General features: G+C 35.4%; 1 protein-coding gene across 6 annotated transcripts in view; it reads right to left on the reverse strand.

Annotated features, from left to right (window-relative positions):
* LOC100374488 (rho guanine nucleotide exchange factor 11-like) overlaps window positions 1-19,321 on the reverse strand; it is a 212,501-nt gene that overhangs the window by 168,466 nt on the left and 24,714 nt on the right. The window contains exon 1 of one of the 6 annotated variants that reach the window (XM_085499203.1): window positions 53-90. The exons of the other annotated variants lie outside the window; for them this stretch is intronic. Coding sequence (XP_085355329.1) covers window positions 53-75 — 23 coding nt within the window. The 5' untranslated portion in view covers window positions 76-90. Of the gene's footprint in view, window positions 1-52; window positions 91-19,321 lie in introns of those variants that run through there. 6 annotated transcript variants of the gene reach the window in all.

A 19,321-nucleotide genomic window follows, 5' to 3' on the forward strand; every position in this document is an offset into this window, starting at 1 on the left:
ATTGGACTGTCACTCAACTAGTTAAGACAACAAGAAGAAAATCAATACTCACCAATGACCTTGGATAAATTTCATTACTTAGGAATAATAATAAGTTTACTTTTGTAAAATGTCTCTAGATGATTGGCAATATTAGCAGTAATGGACTGAATCCCCTGGAGAAAGGAACAGCTTGATCCAAAACAGATTATAATACAAGACCGACTATGTAATTCTCACTTGTGAAATTGACAACTATGATGACAGTAATACTGAGACAGATACGAGGCATATCAGTTGATCTTTTAAAGTACGAGGCAACAGAGAAGGAATTTATAAGCTGACGTCTTAAGAAGCCTGATCAAATCTAACAGTCCGTGTTTTGGAAGATCATGATTTCCTTACAGGAAGATAAGCATCATAATAAGCACAGCGTAAATCTTCGCTATGGATTTAATCAGAGCTTGAAAAGTTGATGATGTTCCCCGAACGATAAGAAGAGAGCAAATTTGACACAATCAAGATCTGAAGATGAAGAGAAATGAAGTCTTGGAACAGGGAAGGGTACCAATTACGCTGATTATAAGATGAGAAGTCTTCTATTAAAAACCGCAGTCAAGACAATGTTCACGGTTAGACTGTTCATAGTTTATGTCTACTTAGAGTTGAAAACCAGTGGGTGTGAAGCAGTAGTTCAGGAGTGTTTACCTTCTGATGACTCAGTGATTATGTTATTTTTATGTCTGGTTCATCACTGAGCACCCCCACAACAGGAAACTCACTAAGATAACGCTGTTGCCACCACTGTGTGATCATATACCACCCGGATATAGTGTTACCTACCAATATTAGTTACAATGCCTCCAAAGTTCAATGTATTGTATGGTAATTGCACCAGTCTGTTTACAGGGTGAACTCAGACTGCTCTGTTAGTCAAAATTGGAATAAATAAATAGATATGTCAAAATCGAATTAAATAAATAGATATCTCAAAATTGGAATAAATAAATAGACATGTCAAAATTGGAATAAATACATGTAATAGACATGTCAAAATTGGAATAAATAAATAGACATGTCAAAATTGAAATAAATAAATAAATAAATATGTCAAAATTGGAATAAATAAATAGATATGTCAAAATGGGAATAAATAAAGACATGTCAAAATTGGAATAAATATATACACGTAGATATGTCAAAATGGGAATAAATATAGATATCTCAAAATCGAAATAAATATATAGATACGTCAAAATCGGAATAAATAAATAGATATGTCAAAATGGGAATAAATAAATAGATATGTCAAAATCCGAATAAATAAATAGATACATGTATGTCAAAATGGGAATAAATATAGATATCTCAAAATCGAAATAAATATATAGATACATGTATGTCAAAATGGGAATAAATAAATAGATGTCAAAATGGAAATTAATATATAGATATGTCAAAATCGAAATAAATAAATAGATATGTCAAAATCGAAATAAATATATAGATATGTCAAAATCGAAATAAATAAATAGATATGTCAAAATCGGAATAAATAAATAGATACATGTATGTCAAAATGGGAATAAATAAATAGATATGTCAAAATCGAAATAAATATATAAATATGTCAAAATCGAAATAAATATATAGATTTGTCAAAATCGGAATAAATAAATAGATAATAGATAGATATATAGATATACAAGTATTGCACAAGTGATTTTTCCAAAGAAATTATTGTTCATTTACAGTTCTATGCATATAAAAATACTATGAGCAAGCTAATAAACTATTTGATGATATATACATGTATACCAAAAACCCCAAAATATTAAAATTCACATAGTAAGATTCAGGAAATATATTGATAAATCACCAAACAAACTATGTTTTGAAGTCTTTGGATATGAGCCCATGATGTCAAATGTTTTTGCTTGCAATAATGGAGAGATCATAAAATGAGTATTGTACATGTATATTCGCTGCATCTATGTAATATTTGCTATTTATCATCCTACTACCATGTTGGGAGGGTTGAACCCCCATCTGGGTACGCCATGTGTCTTCAAATTGCTGGGTAGGGTTGCATGTTATCAGCGTGACACAAGTTTCGTCATTCTGCTTCTTTTTTCATGAGTGTTCAAATGAAAGACACGCTGGGGCATTGAGGGTGTAGCAACAGTGGGCAATTTGGTGCCATGGTCCGGCAGTTTGAATAAAATCAATGATGCTTCATAAAGCATTTACTTTCTCAAGTACACATGTGCAGCTGTAGCACAGGGATAGGATCATGCTGATGGGATATGCTTATTATTAGGGGCCCAAGCCCGAAGGGCGAGGCCCCTATTCTTATTGTTCGGTTTTTTCTTCTTCTTCATCTTCTTCTTTCTTCCGTAACTTTTTTCGTCAAGCCGTTTGAGAAAACCGCTGAACGGAATGCTCTGATAATGCTCTATACTGATAGTCCCTAATGTGAACTGGTGCAACATGCTTTCAGAATTTCGATTGGTCAATTAGTTTGGCAGCCATATTGGATTGAAATAAAACCGGAAGTGGCTGTTTGACCACTTTCTGAGGGTCTAGGCGTCTAGATTTTTTTATGGTATATAGTACAACTCATGTGTAATAAATATCAGCAATAAAAACTTTAGCGGTCATGTGACTTTTCCCGCCATTTTGTTTTTCCTAAAAACGGCAAAAAACACTTAAAAATCTTCTTCTTCAGAACCACCAAGCAGAATGCTCTCATATGTAGTATTTAGCTTCTATATATGAATCCCATTTATGTTTGAAAAAATGTTTACGATTGGTCACGTGGTTTGGCCACCATTTTGGATTTCTTCTAAACAGGAAGTAGTTTTTTACTCTGGCAACACTTGAGGGAATATTTTCAATTTTGCTTCATGGCATCTGTGTATCAAGCCCTTTCAGAAACCTAAAAAAAAATTCTGATCAGTCACATGGTTTGGCCGCCATTTTGGATTTTAAGCAAAATTGACCAAAAGTTTGGGTATTTGTTTCTCAGAGACGATTCAACCAATCTACTAGAGGTTTTTATATTTACCATGCCTGGGCTTAGCTCCATACGAGAAAAATAATATTATTTTGATCAGTCACGTGGTTTGGCCGCCATCTTGGATTTTGTGAAAATAGAAATTATGCAACTACATGTTTTGTATTAGTCTGATTTCATTCAAATTTTGTATGTGCATTTGTGTCATCAGATGCCTCATTTTGCCCCAATAGCAGACTGTTAGGCCACGTGGCTGGGCACCCATTGGGTGGGGGCTTCTAACCTCATTAATATGCATAACTGTTATAACTCAAGCACTGTTGTAGTTAGGATGATGAATCCTGTGTTATTATGACAACGTTGAACAAGAGATTTGATTAAAATAACAAATGACCATATATGGTCATGTGAGCTCATTAATATGCATAACTGTCATATCTCAAACACTGTTGCAGTTAGGAAGTGGAATCCAGTGTTAATTATGACAACATTGAACAAAAGATTTGATTAAAATAACAGATGACCATATAGTCACGTGAGCTCATTAATATGCGTAATCGTTATATCTCAAACACTGTTGCAGTTAGGAAGATGAATCCTGTGTCATTATGACAACAGTGAACAAGAGATTTGATTAAAATAACAGATAACCATATATGGTCACGTGAACTCATTACTATGCATAACCATTATATCTTAAACACTGTCGCAGTTAGGAAGATAAATCCTGTGTCATTATGACAACAGTGAACAAGAGATTTGATTAAAATAACAGATAACCATATATGGTCATGTGAACTCATTAATATGCATAGCAGTCATATCTAAAACACTGTCGCAGTTAGGAAGATGAATCCTGTGTTATTATGACAACAGTGAACAAGAAATTTGATTAAAATAACAGATGACCATATATGGTCATGTGAACTCATTAATATGCATAGCAGTCATATCTGAAACACTGTCGCAGAGCAGGACATGTAACTAGTGTCATTATGAAGACATTCAATGAAAGATGTAACTGACATTAGAAATGGCTATATATGATTATGTAATCTCATTATTGTGCATAAGAACATGGCTCATTATATATCCTGAAAACCATATTTCGATAACCAAACCAGGTAAATACATGGTACCAACTTCATTTTGACCTCATGTTACTGATAATTCAAGCTACCTGATTGTCTAACATGTGACCTCATTAATTATGAAACAGAATCTTGTCAGCTTGGGCCCCGGTGACGCCGCTTGCGGCTTTAATCTTCTTCTTCTTCTTTCTTCCATAACTTTTTTCGTCAAGCCGTTTGAGAAATCCGCTGAACGGAATAGTCTGATAATGCTCTATACTGATAGTCCCTAATGTGAACTGGTGCAACATGCTTTCAGAATTTTGATTGGCCAATTAGTTTGGCAGCCATATTGGATTGAAATAAAACCGGAAGTGGCTGTTTGACCACTTTCTGAGGGTCTAGGCGTCTAGATTTTTTTATGGTACATAGTACAACTCATGTGTAATAAATATCAGAAATAAAAACTTTAGCGGTCATGTGACTTTTCCCGCCATTTTGTTTTTCCTAAAAACGGCAAAAAACACTTTAAAATCTTCTTCTTCAGAACTGCCAAGTAAAATGTTCTCATATTCAGTACTTAGCTTCTACATATGGAGCAGATTTAGATTTGAGAAATTCATTATGATTGGTCACGTGGTTTGGCTGCCATTTTGGATTTGTTCTCAACAGGAAGTAGTTTTTTACTCATGCCACACTTGAGCGTTAATCTCAAATATTGCGACATGGCATGTCTCTAACTAACCCTTTCAGAAACCTAAAAAAAATTTCAGATCAGTCACATGGTTTGGCCGCCATCTTGGATTTTAAGCAAAATTGATTAAAAGTTTGGGCATTTGTTTCTCAGAGGTGAGTCAACGAATCTACTAGATGTTTTTATATTTGCCATGCCTGGCCTCAACTGTATATGAAAAAAATAATATATTTTCGATAAGTCACGTGGTTTGGCCGCCATCTTGCATTTTGTGAAAATTGAAATTATGCAACTACATGTTTTGTATTAGTCCGATTGGAATAAAATTTTGTATGTGTATTCTACTCTTTAGATACATTCTTTCCCCTGAATGGCATATGGCTAGGTCATGTGGCTACACGCCCATGGGGTGGGGGCTTCTAACCTCATTAATATGCATAGCTGCTATATCTCAAGCACTGTTGCAGTTAGGAAGATGATTCCTGTGTTATCATGACAACAGTGAACAAGCAATTTCATTAAAATAACAGATTACCATATATGGTCATGTGAACTCATTAATATGCATAACTGTAATATCTCAAGCACTGTTGCAGGTAGGAAGATGATTCCTGTGTTATCATGACAACAGTGAACCTGAGATTTGATTAAAATAACATATGACCATATATGGTCATGTGAACTCATTAATATGCATAACTGTTATATCTCAAGCACTGTTGCAGGTAGGAAGATGAAACCTGTGTTATTATGATGATGTTAAACAAGAGGTTTGAATAAAATAACAGATGACCATATATGGTCATGTGAGCTCATTAATATGCATAATCGTTGTATCTCAAACACTGTTGCAGATAGGAAGATGAATCCTGTGTTTATATGACAACGTTGAACAAGAGATTTGATTAAAATAACAGATGACCATATATTAATAACCTTTATATCTCAAATAAATATATGGAACCAACTGCATTTCGACCTCATGGTACTAATCATTCAAACTAATTGTGTATCATTTGACATTATTTATGGCATATACTTGGGCCCCTGTGATGCTGCTTGCAGCTTTATTAGGGGCCCAAGCCCAAAGGGCGAGGCCCCTATTCTTATTGTCCGGTTTTTAGGGGCCCAAGCCCAAAGGGCGAGGCCCCTATTCTTATTGTTCGGTTTTTTAGGGGCCCAAGCCCAAAGGGCGAGGCCCCTATTCTTATTGTCCGGTTTTTTCTTTCTTCTTTCTTTCTTTCTTTCTTTCTTCCGTAACTTTTTTCGTCAAGCCGTTTGAGAAAACCGTTGAACGGAATGGTCTGATAATGCTCTATACTGATAGTCCCTAATGTGAACTGGTGCAACATGCTTTCAGAATTTCGATTGGTCAATTAGTTTGGCAGCCATATTGGATTGAAATAAAACCGGAAGTGGCTGTTTGACCACTTTCTGAGGGTCTAGGCGTCTAGATTTTTTTATGGTGTATAGAACAACTCATGTGTAATAGATATCAGCAATAAAAACTTTAGCGGTCATGTGACTTTTCCCGCCCTTTTGTTTTTCCTAAAAATGGCAAAAAACACTTTAAAATCTTCTTCTTCAGAACAACCAAGCAGAATGCTCTCATATGTAGTATTTAGCTTCTATGTATGAAGCTCATTTACGTTTGATAAAATTGTTATGATTGGTCACATGGTTTGGCCGCCATTTTGGGTTTCTTCTAAACAGGAAGTAGTTTTTTACTCATGACACACTAGAGGGATTACGTTCAATATTGCTGCATGGCATCTCTATATCAAACTCTTTCAGAAACCTAAAAAAGATTTCAGATCAATCACATGGTTTGGCCGCCATCTTGGATTTTAGGTAAAATTGACCAAAAGTTTGGGCATTTGTTTCTCAGAGTTGATTCAACCGATTAACTGCTGGTTTTGAATATAACATGCCTGAACATTGCTACATATGAGAAAAATAATATATTTTCGATAAGTCACGTGGTTTGGCCGCCATCTTGGATTATGTGAAAATGAAACTTGTGCAATTTCATGTGTTGTATTGGTCACGTTTGGCTGAAATTGTGTATGTCAATTCTACTCAAGAGTCGCATTCTTTTCCCTGAATGTCACATGGCTAGGTTGTGTGGCTACGTGCCCATGGGGTGGGGGCTTCTAACCTCATTAATATGCATAACTGCTATATCTTGAGCACTGTTGTAGTTAGGAAGATGAAACCTGCTGAATTGTGATGACGTTAAACAAGAGATTTGAATAAAATAACAGATGACCATATATGGTCAGGTGGACTCATTAATATGCATAACTGTTATATCTCAAGCACTGTTGCAGGTAGGAAGATGAAACCTGTGTTATTATGATGATGTTAAACAAAAGATTTGGCTAAAATAACAGATGACCATATATGGTCATGTGAACTCATTAATATGCATAATTGTCATATCTGAAACACTGTTGCAGAACAAGACATGCAACCAGTGCCATAATGAAGACATCTCCCAAAAAAATTAACTCATATAAGAGAATATCATTTATGATTATTTAACCTCATTAATATGCATGAGCACATGGCTCCTTGTATATTCTAAAAACCGTATCTCAATAACCGAACCAGGTAAATAGAAGGAAGCATCAGCATGTCAACCTCATTGTACAAATCATTCAAAGTACTTTAATGGCAATTCGCTGAATTATGGTGACATTAAACAAGAGATTTGAATAAAATAACAGATGAACATATATGGTCAGGTGAACTAATTAATATATGCATAAGCACATGGCTCCTTGCATATTCTAAAAAAATATCTCGATAACCAAACCAGGTAAAAAGAAGGAACCATCGGCACGTCAACCTCATTGTACAAATCATTCAAAGTACTTTAATGGCAATTCATTGACCACTTTAATTACATAATTCGTCTGATAGCTTGGGCCCCGGTGACGCCGCTTGCGGCTTTAATTCTTCTTCTTTTTTCTTTAGGGGCCCAAGCCTGAAGGGCGAGGCCCCTATTCTTATTGTCCGGTTTTTTTAGGGGCCCAAGCCTGTAGGGCGTGGCCCCTATTCTTATTGTTCGGTTTTTTAGGGGCCCAAGCCCAAAGGGCGAGGCCCCTATTATTATCGTTCAGTTTTTTTAGGGGCCCAAGCCCAAAGGGCGAGGCCCCTATTCTTATTGTCCGTTTTTTTAGGGGCCCAAGCCTGAAGGGCGAGGCCCCTATTATTATCGTCCGGTTTTTTAGGGGCCCAAGCCTGAAGGGCGAGGCCCCTATTCTTATTGTCCGGTTTTTTTAGGGGCCCAAGCCCGAAGGGCGAGGCCCCTATTCTTATTGTCCGGTTTTTTCTTCTTCTTCATCATCTTCTTTCTTCCGTAACTTTTTTCGTCAAGCCGTTTGAGAAAACCGCTGAACAGAATGGTCTGATAATGCTCTATACTGATAGTCCATAATGTGAACTGGTGCAACACGCTTTCAGAATTTCGATTGGACAATTAGTTTGGCAGCCATATTGGATTGAAATAAAACCGGAAGTGGCTGTTTGACCACTTTCTGAGGGTCTAGGCGTCTAGATTTTTTTATGGTATATAGTACAACTCATGTGTAATAAATATCAGCAATAAAAACTTTAGCGGTCATGTGACTTTTCCCGCCATTTTGTTTTTCCTAAAAACGGCAAAAAACACTTGAAAATCTTCTTCTTCAGAACCACCAAGCAGAATGCTCTCATATGTAGTATTTAGCTTCTATATATGAATGCAATTTATGTTTGAAAAAATGTTTACGATTGGTCACGTGGTTTGGCCACCATTTTGGATTTCTTCTAAACAGGAAGTAGTTTTTTACTCTGGCAACACTTGAGGGAATATTTTCAATTTTGCTTCATGGCATCTGTGTAATAAGCCCTTTCAGAAACCTAAAAAAAATTTCAGATCAGTCACATGGTTTGGCCGCCATTTTGGATTTTAAGCAAAATTGACCAAAAGTTTGGGTATTTGTTTCTCAGAGACGATTCAACCAATCTACTAGATGTTTTTATATTTACCATGCCTGGCCTTAGCTGCATACGAGAAAAATAATATTATTTTAGTCAGTCACGTGGTTTGGCCGCCATCTTGGATTTTGTGAAAATAGAAATTATGCAACTACATGTTTTGTATTAGTCTGATTTCTTTCAAATTTTGTATGTGCATTTGTGTCATCAGATGCATCATTTTGCCCCAATAGCACACTGTTAGGCCACGTGGCTGGGCACCCATGGGGTGGGGGGCTTCTAACCTCATTAATATGCATAACTGTTATAACTCAAGCACTGTTGTAGTTAGGATGATGAATCCTGTGTTATTATGACAACGTTAAACAAGAGATACGATTAAAATAACAAATGACCATATATGGTCATGTGAGCTCATTAATATGCATAACTGTCATATCTCAAACACTGTTGCAGTTAGGAAGTGGAATCCTGTGTTATTATGACAACATTGAACAAAAGATTTGATTAAAATAACAGATGACCATATATAGTCACGTGAGCTCATTAATATGCGTAATCGTTATATCTCAAACACTGTTGCAGTTAGGAAGATGAATCCTGTGTCATTATGACAACAGTTAACAAGAGATTTGATTAAAATAACAGATAACCATATATGGTCATGTGAACTCATTAATATGCATAACCATTATATCTTAAACACTGTCGCAGTTAAGAAGATAAATCCTGTGTCATTATAACAACAGTGAACAAGAGATTTGATTAAAATAACAGATAACCATATATGGTCATGTGAACTCATTAATATGCATAGCAGTCATATCTAAAACACTGTCGCAGTTAGGAAGATGAATCCTGTGTTATTATGACAACAGTGAACAAGAGATTTGATTAAAATAACAGATGACCATATATGGTCATGTGAACTCATTAATATGCATAACCATTATATCTTAAACACTGTTGCAGTTAGGAAGATGAATTCTGTGTTATGACAACAGTGAACAAGAGATTTGATTAAAATAACAGATAACCATATATGGTCATGTGAACTCATTAATATGCATAACCATTATATCTTAAACACTGTTGCAGTTAGGAAGATGAATCCTGTGTTATTATGACAACAGTGAACAAGAGATTTGATTAAAAATAACAGATGACCATATATGGTAATGTGAACTCATTAATATGCAAAGCAGTCATATCTAAAACACTGTCGCAGAGCAGGACGTGTAACAAGTGTCATTATGAAGACATTGAATGAAAGATGTAACGGACATTAGAAATGGCTATATATGATTATGTAATCTCATTATTAAGAACATGGCTCATTATATATCCTGAAAACCATATTTCGATAACCAAACCAGGTAAATACATGGTACCAACTTCATTTTGACCTCATGTTACTGATAATTCAAGCTACCCGATTGTCTAACATGTGACCACATTAATTATGAAACAGAATCTTGTCAGCTTGGGCCCCGGTGATGCCGCTTGCGGCTTTAATCTTCTTTCTTTCTTTCTTTCTTTCTTCCGTAACTTTTTTCGTCAAGCCGTTTGAGAAAACCGCTGAACGGAATGGTCTGATAATGCTCTATACTGATAGTCCCTAATGTGAACTAGTGCAACATGCTTTCAGAATTTAGATTGGTCAATAAGTTTGGCAGCCATATTGGCTTGAAATAAAACCGGAAGTGGCTGTTTGACCACTTTCTGAGGGTCTAGGCGTCTAGATTTTTTTATGGTATATAGTACAACTCATGTGTAATAGATATCAGCAATAAAAACTTTAGCGGTCATGTGACTTTTCCCGCCATTTTGTTTTTCCTAAAAACGGCAAAAACTACTAAAAAATCTTCTTCTTCAGAACCACCAAGCAGAATGCTCTCATATGTAGTATTTAGCTTCTATATATGAATCCCATTTATGTTTGAAAAAATGTTTACGATTGGTCACGTGGTTTGGCCACCATTTTGGATTTCTTCTAAACAGGAAGTAGTTTTTTACTCTGGCAACACTTGAGGGAATATTTTCAATTTTGCTTCATGGCATCTGTGTATCAAGCCCTTTCAGAAACCTAAAAAAAAATTCAGATCAGTCACATGGTTTGGCCGCCATTTTGGATTTTAAGCAAAATTGACCAAAAGTTTGGGTATTTGTTTCTCAGAGACGATTCAACCAATCTACTAGATGTTTTTATATTTACCATGCCTGGCCTCAGCTGCATGCGAGAAAAATAATATTATTTTGATCAGTCACGTGGTTTGGCCGCCATCTTGGATTTTGTGAAAATAGAAATTATGCAACTACATGTTTTGTATTAGTCTGATTCTTTCAAATTTTGTATGTGCATTTGTGTCATCAGATGCATCATTTTGCCCCAATAGCACTCTGTTAGGCCACGTGGCTGTGCACCCATGGGGTGGGGGTTTCTAACCTCATTAATATGCATAACTGTTATAACTCAAGCACTGTTGTAGTTAGGATGATGAATCCTGTGTTATTATGACAACCTTGAACAAGAGATTTGATTAAAATAACAAATGACCATATATGGTCATGTGAGCTCATTAATATATATAACTGTCATATCTCAAACACTGTTGCAGTTAGGAAGTGGAATCCTGTGTTATTATGACAACATTGAACAAAAGATTTGATTAAAATAACAGATGACCATATATAGTCACGTGAGCTCATTAATATGCGTAATCGTTATATCTCAAACACTGTTGCAGTTAGGAAGATGAATCCTGTGTCATTATGACAACAGTGAACAAGAGATTTGATTAAAATAACAAATAACCATATATGGTCATGTGAACTCATTAATATGCATAGCAGTCATATCTAAAACACTGTCGCAGTTAGGAAGATGAATCCTGTGTTATTATGACAACAGTGAGCAAGAGATTTGATTAAAATAACAGATGACCATATATGGTCATGTGAACTCATTAATATGCATAACCATTATATCTTAAAGACTGTTGCAGTTAGGAAGATGAATCCTATGTTATTATGACAAAAGTGAACAAGAGATTTGATTAAAATAACAAATGAGCATATATGGTCATGTGAACTCATTAATATGCATAGCAGTCATATCTAAAACACTGTCGCGGAGTTGGACATGTAACTAGTGTCATTATGAAGACATTGAATGAAAGATGTAACTGACATTAGAAATGGCTATATATGATTATGTAATCTCATTATTGTTGCATAAGAACATGGCTCATTATATGTCCTGAAAACCATATTTTGATAACCAAACCAGGTAAATACATGGTACCAACTTCATTTTGACCTCATGTTATTGATAATTCAAGCTACCTGATTGTCTAACATGTGACCTCATTAATTATGAAACACAATCTTGTCAGCTTGGGCCCCGGTGACGCCGCTTGCGGCTTTAATTAGGGGCCCAAGCCCGAAGGGCGAGGCCCCTATTCTTATTGTCCGGTTTTTTCTTCTTTCTTTCTTCTTCTTTCTTCCGTAACTTTTTTCGTCAAGCCGTTTGAGAAAAACGCTTAATGGAATGATCTGATAATGCTCTATACTGATAGTCCCTAATGTGAACTGGTGCAACATGCTTTCAGAATTGTGATTGGTCAATTAGTTTGGCAGCCATTTTGGATTGAAATAAAACCGGAAGTGGCTGTTTGACCACTTTCTGAGGGTCTAGGCGTCTAGATTTTGTTATGGTATATAGGACAACTCATGTGTAATAAATATAAGCAATAAAAACATTAGCGGTCATGTGACTTTTCCCGCCATTTTGTTTTTCCTAAAAACGGCAAAAAACACTTAAAAATCTTCTTCTTCAGAACAACCAAGCAGAATGCTCTCATATGTAGTATTTAGCTTCTATGTATGAAGCTCATTTACGTTTGATAAAATTGTTATGATTGGTCACATGGTTTGGCCGCCATTTTGGGTTTCTTCTAAACAGGAAGTAGTTTTTTACTCGTGCCACACTAGAGGGATTACGTTCACTATTGCTGCATGGCATCACTATATCAAACTCTTTCAGAAACCTAAAAAAGATTTCAGATCAATCACATGGTTTGGCCGCCATCTTGGATTTTAGGCAAAATTGATCAAAAGTTTGGGCATTTGTTTTTCAGAGGTGATTCAACCAATTAACTGCTGCTTTTGAATATAACATGCCTGAACATTGCTACATATGAGAAAAATAATATATTTTCGATAAGTCATGTGGTTTGGCCGCCATCTTGGATTATGTGAAAATGAAACTTGTGCAATTTCATGTGTTGTATTGGTCAGGTTTGGCTGAAATTGTGTATGTCAATTCTACTCAAGAGTCGCATTCTTTTCCCTGAATGTCACATGGCTAGGTCGTGTGGCTACAGGCCCATGGGGTGGGGGCTTCTAACCTCATTAATATGCATAACTGCTATATCTTGAGCACTGTTGTAGCTAGGAAGATGAAACCTGCTGAATTATGATGACGTTAAACAAGAGATTTGAATAAAATAACAGATGACCATATATGGTCAGGTGGACTCATTAATATGCATAACTGTTATATCTCAAGCACTGTTGCAGGTAGGAAGATGAAACCTGTGTTATTATGATGATGTTAAACAAGAGATTTGGCTAAAATAACAGATGACCATATATGGTCATGTGAACTCATTAATATGCATAATTGTCATATCTGAAACACTGTTGCAGAAGAAGACATGCAACCAGTGCCATAATGAAGACATCTACCAAAAAAATTAACTCATATAAGAGAATATCATTTATGATTATGTAACCTCATTAATATGCATGAGCACATGGCTCCTTGTATATTCTAAAAACCGTATCTCAATAACCGAACCAGGTAAATAGAAGGAAGCATCAGCATGTCAACCTCGCAGTGTTCTCCACAAGGGGTTTTAGGCGGGCGGCCCGCCCATCAACTTTTACGGCCGCCCAGTAACTCTCAACACCCGCCCACCAACGTACATCCAGCTGAAATTATTTGTAAAAAGCTTGCATTGTTCTTCCCAAGCCTAAACAAAAGAGTAGTTGCCCAACCCTTTATTTTGCTATTGTTTCAACAGTCCAAACATAAACAATGTCCATTGGAAGTCTGCAAGCAGTTATCAAGTGTATTCATGGCAATGTGTCAATCGCTTGAATTCATTGTCGCCCGACATTGTTGCCACTTATTGCTCACGATAAGCAACTACAGTGGTTTCAATTTACAGCTGTATTTTTAATAATCGTCTTCCGATCACGAAAGAAAGAAGTAAATACGAACGAAATGTATATGCACAGAAAATAAACAAATATATTAGCAGATTACATGTAAAATCGAACAAGAATTTAAATTCTAGCCGTATTTACAGCGTTCGCTCGATTTTCATTGTGAAAACAGCATGGAGAAGGCAAACTGATGACCTTTTGGCCTACCCCATTCAACGACCGTCTGCTACCCACCGCTGTTGGCGCTGTAACGATTTAGTATCTACGTTGCATAGGGGAACAGCGCATTCTGGGTGTTCGTGTACTGAATTCGGAAAGCGGTAATAAACATCAAACATGGCTGCTGGATTAGTTTACCGCGAGTATTTGTAATTGAATAATATTTTAGTTATCTTTTCCACGTACTTTTTTCAATTTATCTATTTTTTATGTCTAATCTTTCGGATTCTTTTATTTTGCCGATTGCTAGCATTTTTTTCTTGAATTCCAAAACAATGTGTGAAAACGCAACGTATCGTGGCCGTACATGCGTAAATGCATCTTACCGTCCGTCGGCACGGGTGAGTACTGACGCCACAAATACAAATGTTATGGATTTTGTTTTGACAAATTGTCAGTTTTGGCTTCGTGGGCAAATCATCTCGTATATTTCCTACATTATAACTCAATTATGTTTTGTATTTGCTCTTGGTTACTCGAATTGCATTTCATGAACGCAGAATAATTTGCGAACGCATAAATCACCGATTTCAAACTTTTTGCATTTCGTAAATATTGATAGTGACCAATCTGTTTGTATTTCAAAAAATTGTAACATGTTCCAATTAAATTAAATTAAAAAGAGAATAGTAAATAACTTAGTGTGTATTGCAGTTCATGTCATAAATGTGAGAATGCTGTATGTAAATGATATGCAAATTAATATGCAAATTTATGCTAATTAGGCCGCCCACCAGCTAATTTGGATTGTGGAGAACACTGATTTATGATTATGTAACCTCATTAATATGCATGAGCACATGGCTCCTTGTATATTCTAAAAACCGTATCTCAATAACCGAACCAGGTAAATAGAAGGAAGCATCATCAGCATGTCAACCTCATTGTACAAATCATTCAAAGTATAATGGCAATTCGCTGAATTATGATGACATTAAACGAGAGATTTGAATAAAATAACAGATGAACATATATGGTCAGGTGAACTCATTAATATATGCATAAGCACACGGCTCCTTGCATATTCTAAAAACAATATCTCGATAACCAAACCAGGTAAAAAGAAGGAACCATTGGCACGTCAACCTCATTGTACAAATCATTCAAAGTACTTTAATGGCAATTCATTGACCACTTTAATTACATAATTCGTCTGATAGCTTGGGCCCCGGTGACGCCGCTTGCGGCTTTAATTAGGGGCCCAAGCCCAAAGGGCGAGGCCCCTATTATTATCGTTCAGTTTTTTAGGGGCCCAAGCCCGAAGGGCGAGGCCCCTATTCTTATTGTCCGGTTTTTTCTTCTTTCTTTCTTTCTTCCGTAACTTTTTTCGTCAAGCCGTTTGAGAAAACCGCTGAACGGAATAGTCTGATAATGCTCTATACTGATAGTCCCTAATGTGAACTGGTGCAACATGCTTTCAGAATTTTGATTGGCCAATTAGTTTGGCAGCCATATTGGATTGAAATAAAACCGGAAGTGGCTGTTTGACCACTTTCTGAGGGTCTAGGCGTCTAGAATTTGTTATGGTATATAGTACAACTCATGTGTAATAAATATCAGAAATAAAAACTTTAGCGGTCATGTGACTTTTCCCGCCATTTTGTTTTTCCTAAAAACGGCAAAAACTACTAAAAAATCTTCTTCTTCAGAACCACCAAGCAGAATGCTCTCATATGTAGTATTTAGCTTCTATATATGAATCCCATTTATGTTTGAAAAAATGTTTACGATTGGTCACGTGGTTTGGCCACCATTTTGGATTTCTTCTAAACAGGAAGTAGTTTTTTACTCTGGCAACACTTGAGGGAATATTTTCAATTTTGCTTCATGGCATCTGTGTATCAAGCCCTTTCAGAAACCTAAAAAAAAATTCAGATCAGTCACATGGTTTGGCCGCCATTTTGGATTTTATGCAAAATTTACCAAAAGTTTGGGTATTTGTTTCTCAGAGACGATTCAACCAATCTACTAGATGTTTTCATATTTACCATGCCTGGCCTTAGCTGCACACGAGAAAAATAATATTATTTTGATCAGTCACGTGGTTTGGCCGCCATCTTGGATTTTGTGAAAATAGAAATTATGCAACTACATGTTTTGTATTAGTCTGATTTCTTTCAAATTTTGTATGTGCATTTGTGTCATCAGATGCATCATTTTGCCCCAATAGCACACTGTTAGGCCACGTGGCTGGGCACCCATGGGGTGGGGGCTTCTAACCTCATTAATATGCATAACTGCTATAACTCAAGCACTGTTGTAGTTAGGATGATGAATCCTGTGTTATTATGACAAACTTGAACAAGAGATTCGATTAAAATAACAAATGACCATATATGGTCATGTGAGCTCATTAATATGCATAACTGTCATATCTCAAACACTGTTGCAGTTAGGAAGTGGAATCCTGTGTTATGACAACATTGAACAAAAGATTTGATTAAAATAACAGATGACCATATATAGTCACGTGAGCTCATTAATATGCGTAATCGTTATATCTCAAACACTGTCGCAGTTAGGAAGATGAATCCTGTGTCATTATGACAACAGTGAACAAGAGATTTGATTAAAATAACAGATGACCATATATGGTCATGTGAACTCATTAATATGCATAACCATTATATCTTAAACACTGTTGCAGTTAGGAAGATGAATCCTGTGTTATTATGACAACAGTGAACAAGAGATTTGATTAAAAATAACAGATGACCATATATGGTCATGTGAACTCATTAATATGCAAAGCAGTCATATCTAAAACACTGTCGCAGAGCAGGATATGTAACAAGTGTCATTATGAAGACATTGAATGAAAGATGTAACTGACATTAGAAATGGCTATATATGATTATGTAATCTCATTATTGTGCATAAGAACATGGCTCATTATATATCCTGAAAACCATATTTCGATAACCAAACCAGGTTAATACATGGTACCAACTTCATTTTGACCTCATGTTACTGATAATTCAAGCTACCTGATTGTCTAAAATGTGACCACATTAATTATGAAACAGAATCTTGTCAGCTTGGGCCCCGGTGACGCCGCTTGCGGCTTTAATTATCATTATTATTATCAATACTAGTAATATTAATTATTTACATATACCACACATTACATAATGTGAAATGAAACAATTTTAAAATTTTAAAATTTTAAACATAGTTGAACTCTGGTGACCTTGCCTTTTGTTATATAATATCATTCCCTTTATCACAGTTTGTTTCAATATAAATATGCATTGTCATAATTAATTTTGAATACAAACAAGTTTTGGGGTTGAACCAACAGTGGGGAATCAGTCTACCCAATGTCCTTTAAAGATGTAAATATCTTACAAAAACATTGGTGCCTTATTTGTTTACCGGTAATTATTTTAAGGAACATAATTTCCAGCTTTAAAAAACAAATGCCCCATCGCAAAAAAAAGTGCTGCATTTAGATGTGAATAGATTCATAAAACATGCAAGATAACAGAAAAATTTAGCTGGCTTTAGTCCAAGTATTTTGTACAGTTGTCTGTCAAAAATTAATGATTCACTGAGACAAATATGAACTGCCTCATTGTGTGACTACTGTATTATATGAAAAGTAAAAAAAAATCACCCTTTATGAATAGCTATCATGTTGCAAGCTCTGCTTTGTATGCAAATCAACTTAAATAGTTAGTTGGTGTCCAGTGGAGGGAGAAGTCAACAGTACTGTTGCCTCCTGAGAATCTACATCTTCAAACACTGCAATCTTTGAAGTGCGTTTTTAAACCAGTATTATAAAAACTATCATTCTGTTCTAATAGCTGAAACATATTCCTGTGAGTTTTCATTTGTCGAATGAACTGTTTTGTCAAATACATATATTTTAGAATAATTTTCTTTTTAAAATGTGGATGAAATGTTTTGCTTTTTATGTATTTTTTATGTATTGTTTTTGATTTGATAACTTTGAACTAAACAGATTTTCTATTAGATCAGATCAGATCTTGATCAAAGTTTGGCACCCAGTTTATAGGAGTGCTTATATTGATTTTCTGACATCTTGTTTTCTGTAAAGATTTTATTGGTAGGTTTGCAAATGTGTATCAGACTGTGCAATCTCTCCATGAGTTGGTTTTGAAACCCAGTATGGGATTCTGAGATACATTACCAAGGATATTATTACAAGATAAATCATTTGCTTCATTGAACACATACAACAATGCATATTTCCACTGACATCAGTGACCTTTGATGTGTATCACCAGTGATCAGTCAAGTAGAAACAGTCAAAATATTTTATCAGATTTTCTCAATTTTTGCATGATATTTTCATACAGGACATCTGTTGTTCAAACTCAGGGAAGACTTTATACTGATGAATAAGGTGACCAAGTTTGATGAAGTTTGGAATAGAATTAGTAAAGTTATTATGTACACAATAACAATTATTAACGACGACAACAACAACAACGACGACAACGCCGGACAAAATTTTTCCCTTAATATACCTTTCCCTTCCATCTTTGATGGTACGGGCAAGGTAATAAAAGTAATTTTTTAATCTTCTGAACTTTACTGAATTTCTTAATAATACACCAACAGGGTTCATAGCACCAAGAGCCAAATAATTTCCAAGACTTTTCCAGATCTTTTCTCAAACTTTCTTGCATTTCCCCTCCCCCAAGACATTTTGACCCATAATTCACACCAACATCATCATCAAATCTCATCAAAGTTCTGAGGATATGGTAGTTCCCTGGAGAAAATGAGCCTTTCTAAAAATGAATGAATAACTATGAAGAAATTTAAAAACTTTTCAAAGATTTTTATTTTTCCTGTAATTTAAAGACAACTCAAAAACATTCCAGACCTCAAGAAATCCAAAGACTTTCAAAGGATTTTCCCAACGCTATGGACCCTGACCAAGGTCGCAAGGATGTTCACAAAATATTTTTTCTGGGTTTTAAGATACCTGTGAACCACGTTGTTTTTGAAATAATGTAAATTGAAGATGAAGACCATATCTCTTGTTATAAGGACATGTTCTGTTATTTGTTTGCTAATCCTTTTTTTTTTTCGTCTCAAATTTGGGTAAATTTGTTCGAATTTTCTTTAATTTTAACCAAATTAAAACTTAATTTT

Source organism: Saccoglossus kowalevskii, chromosome 5 (assembly GCF_978046115.1).
Source record: "Saccoglossus kowalevskii chromosome 5, keSacKowa6.1, whole genome shotgun sequence".
Taxonomy (NCBI): Eukaryota; Metazoa; Hemichordata; class Enteropneusta; family Harrimaniidae; genus Saccoglossus; species Saccoglossus kowalevskii.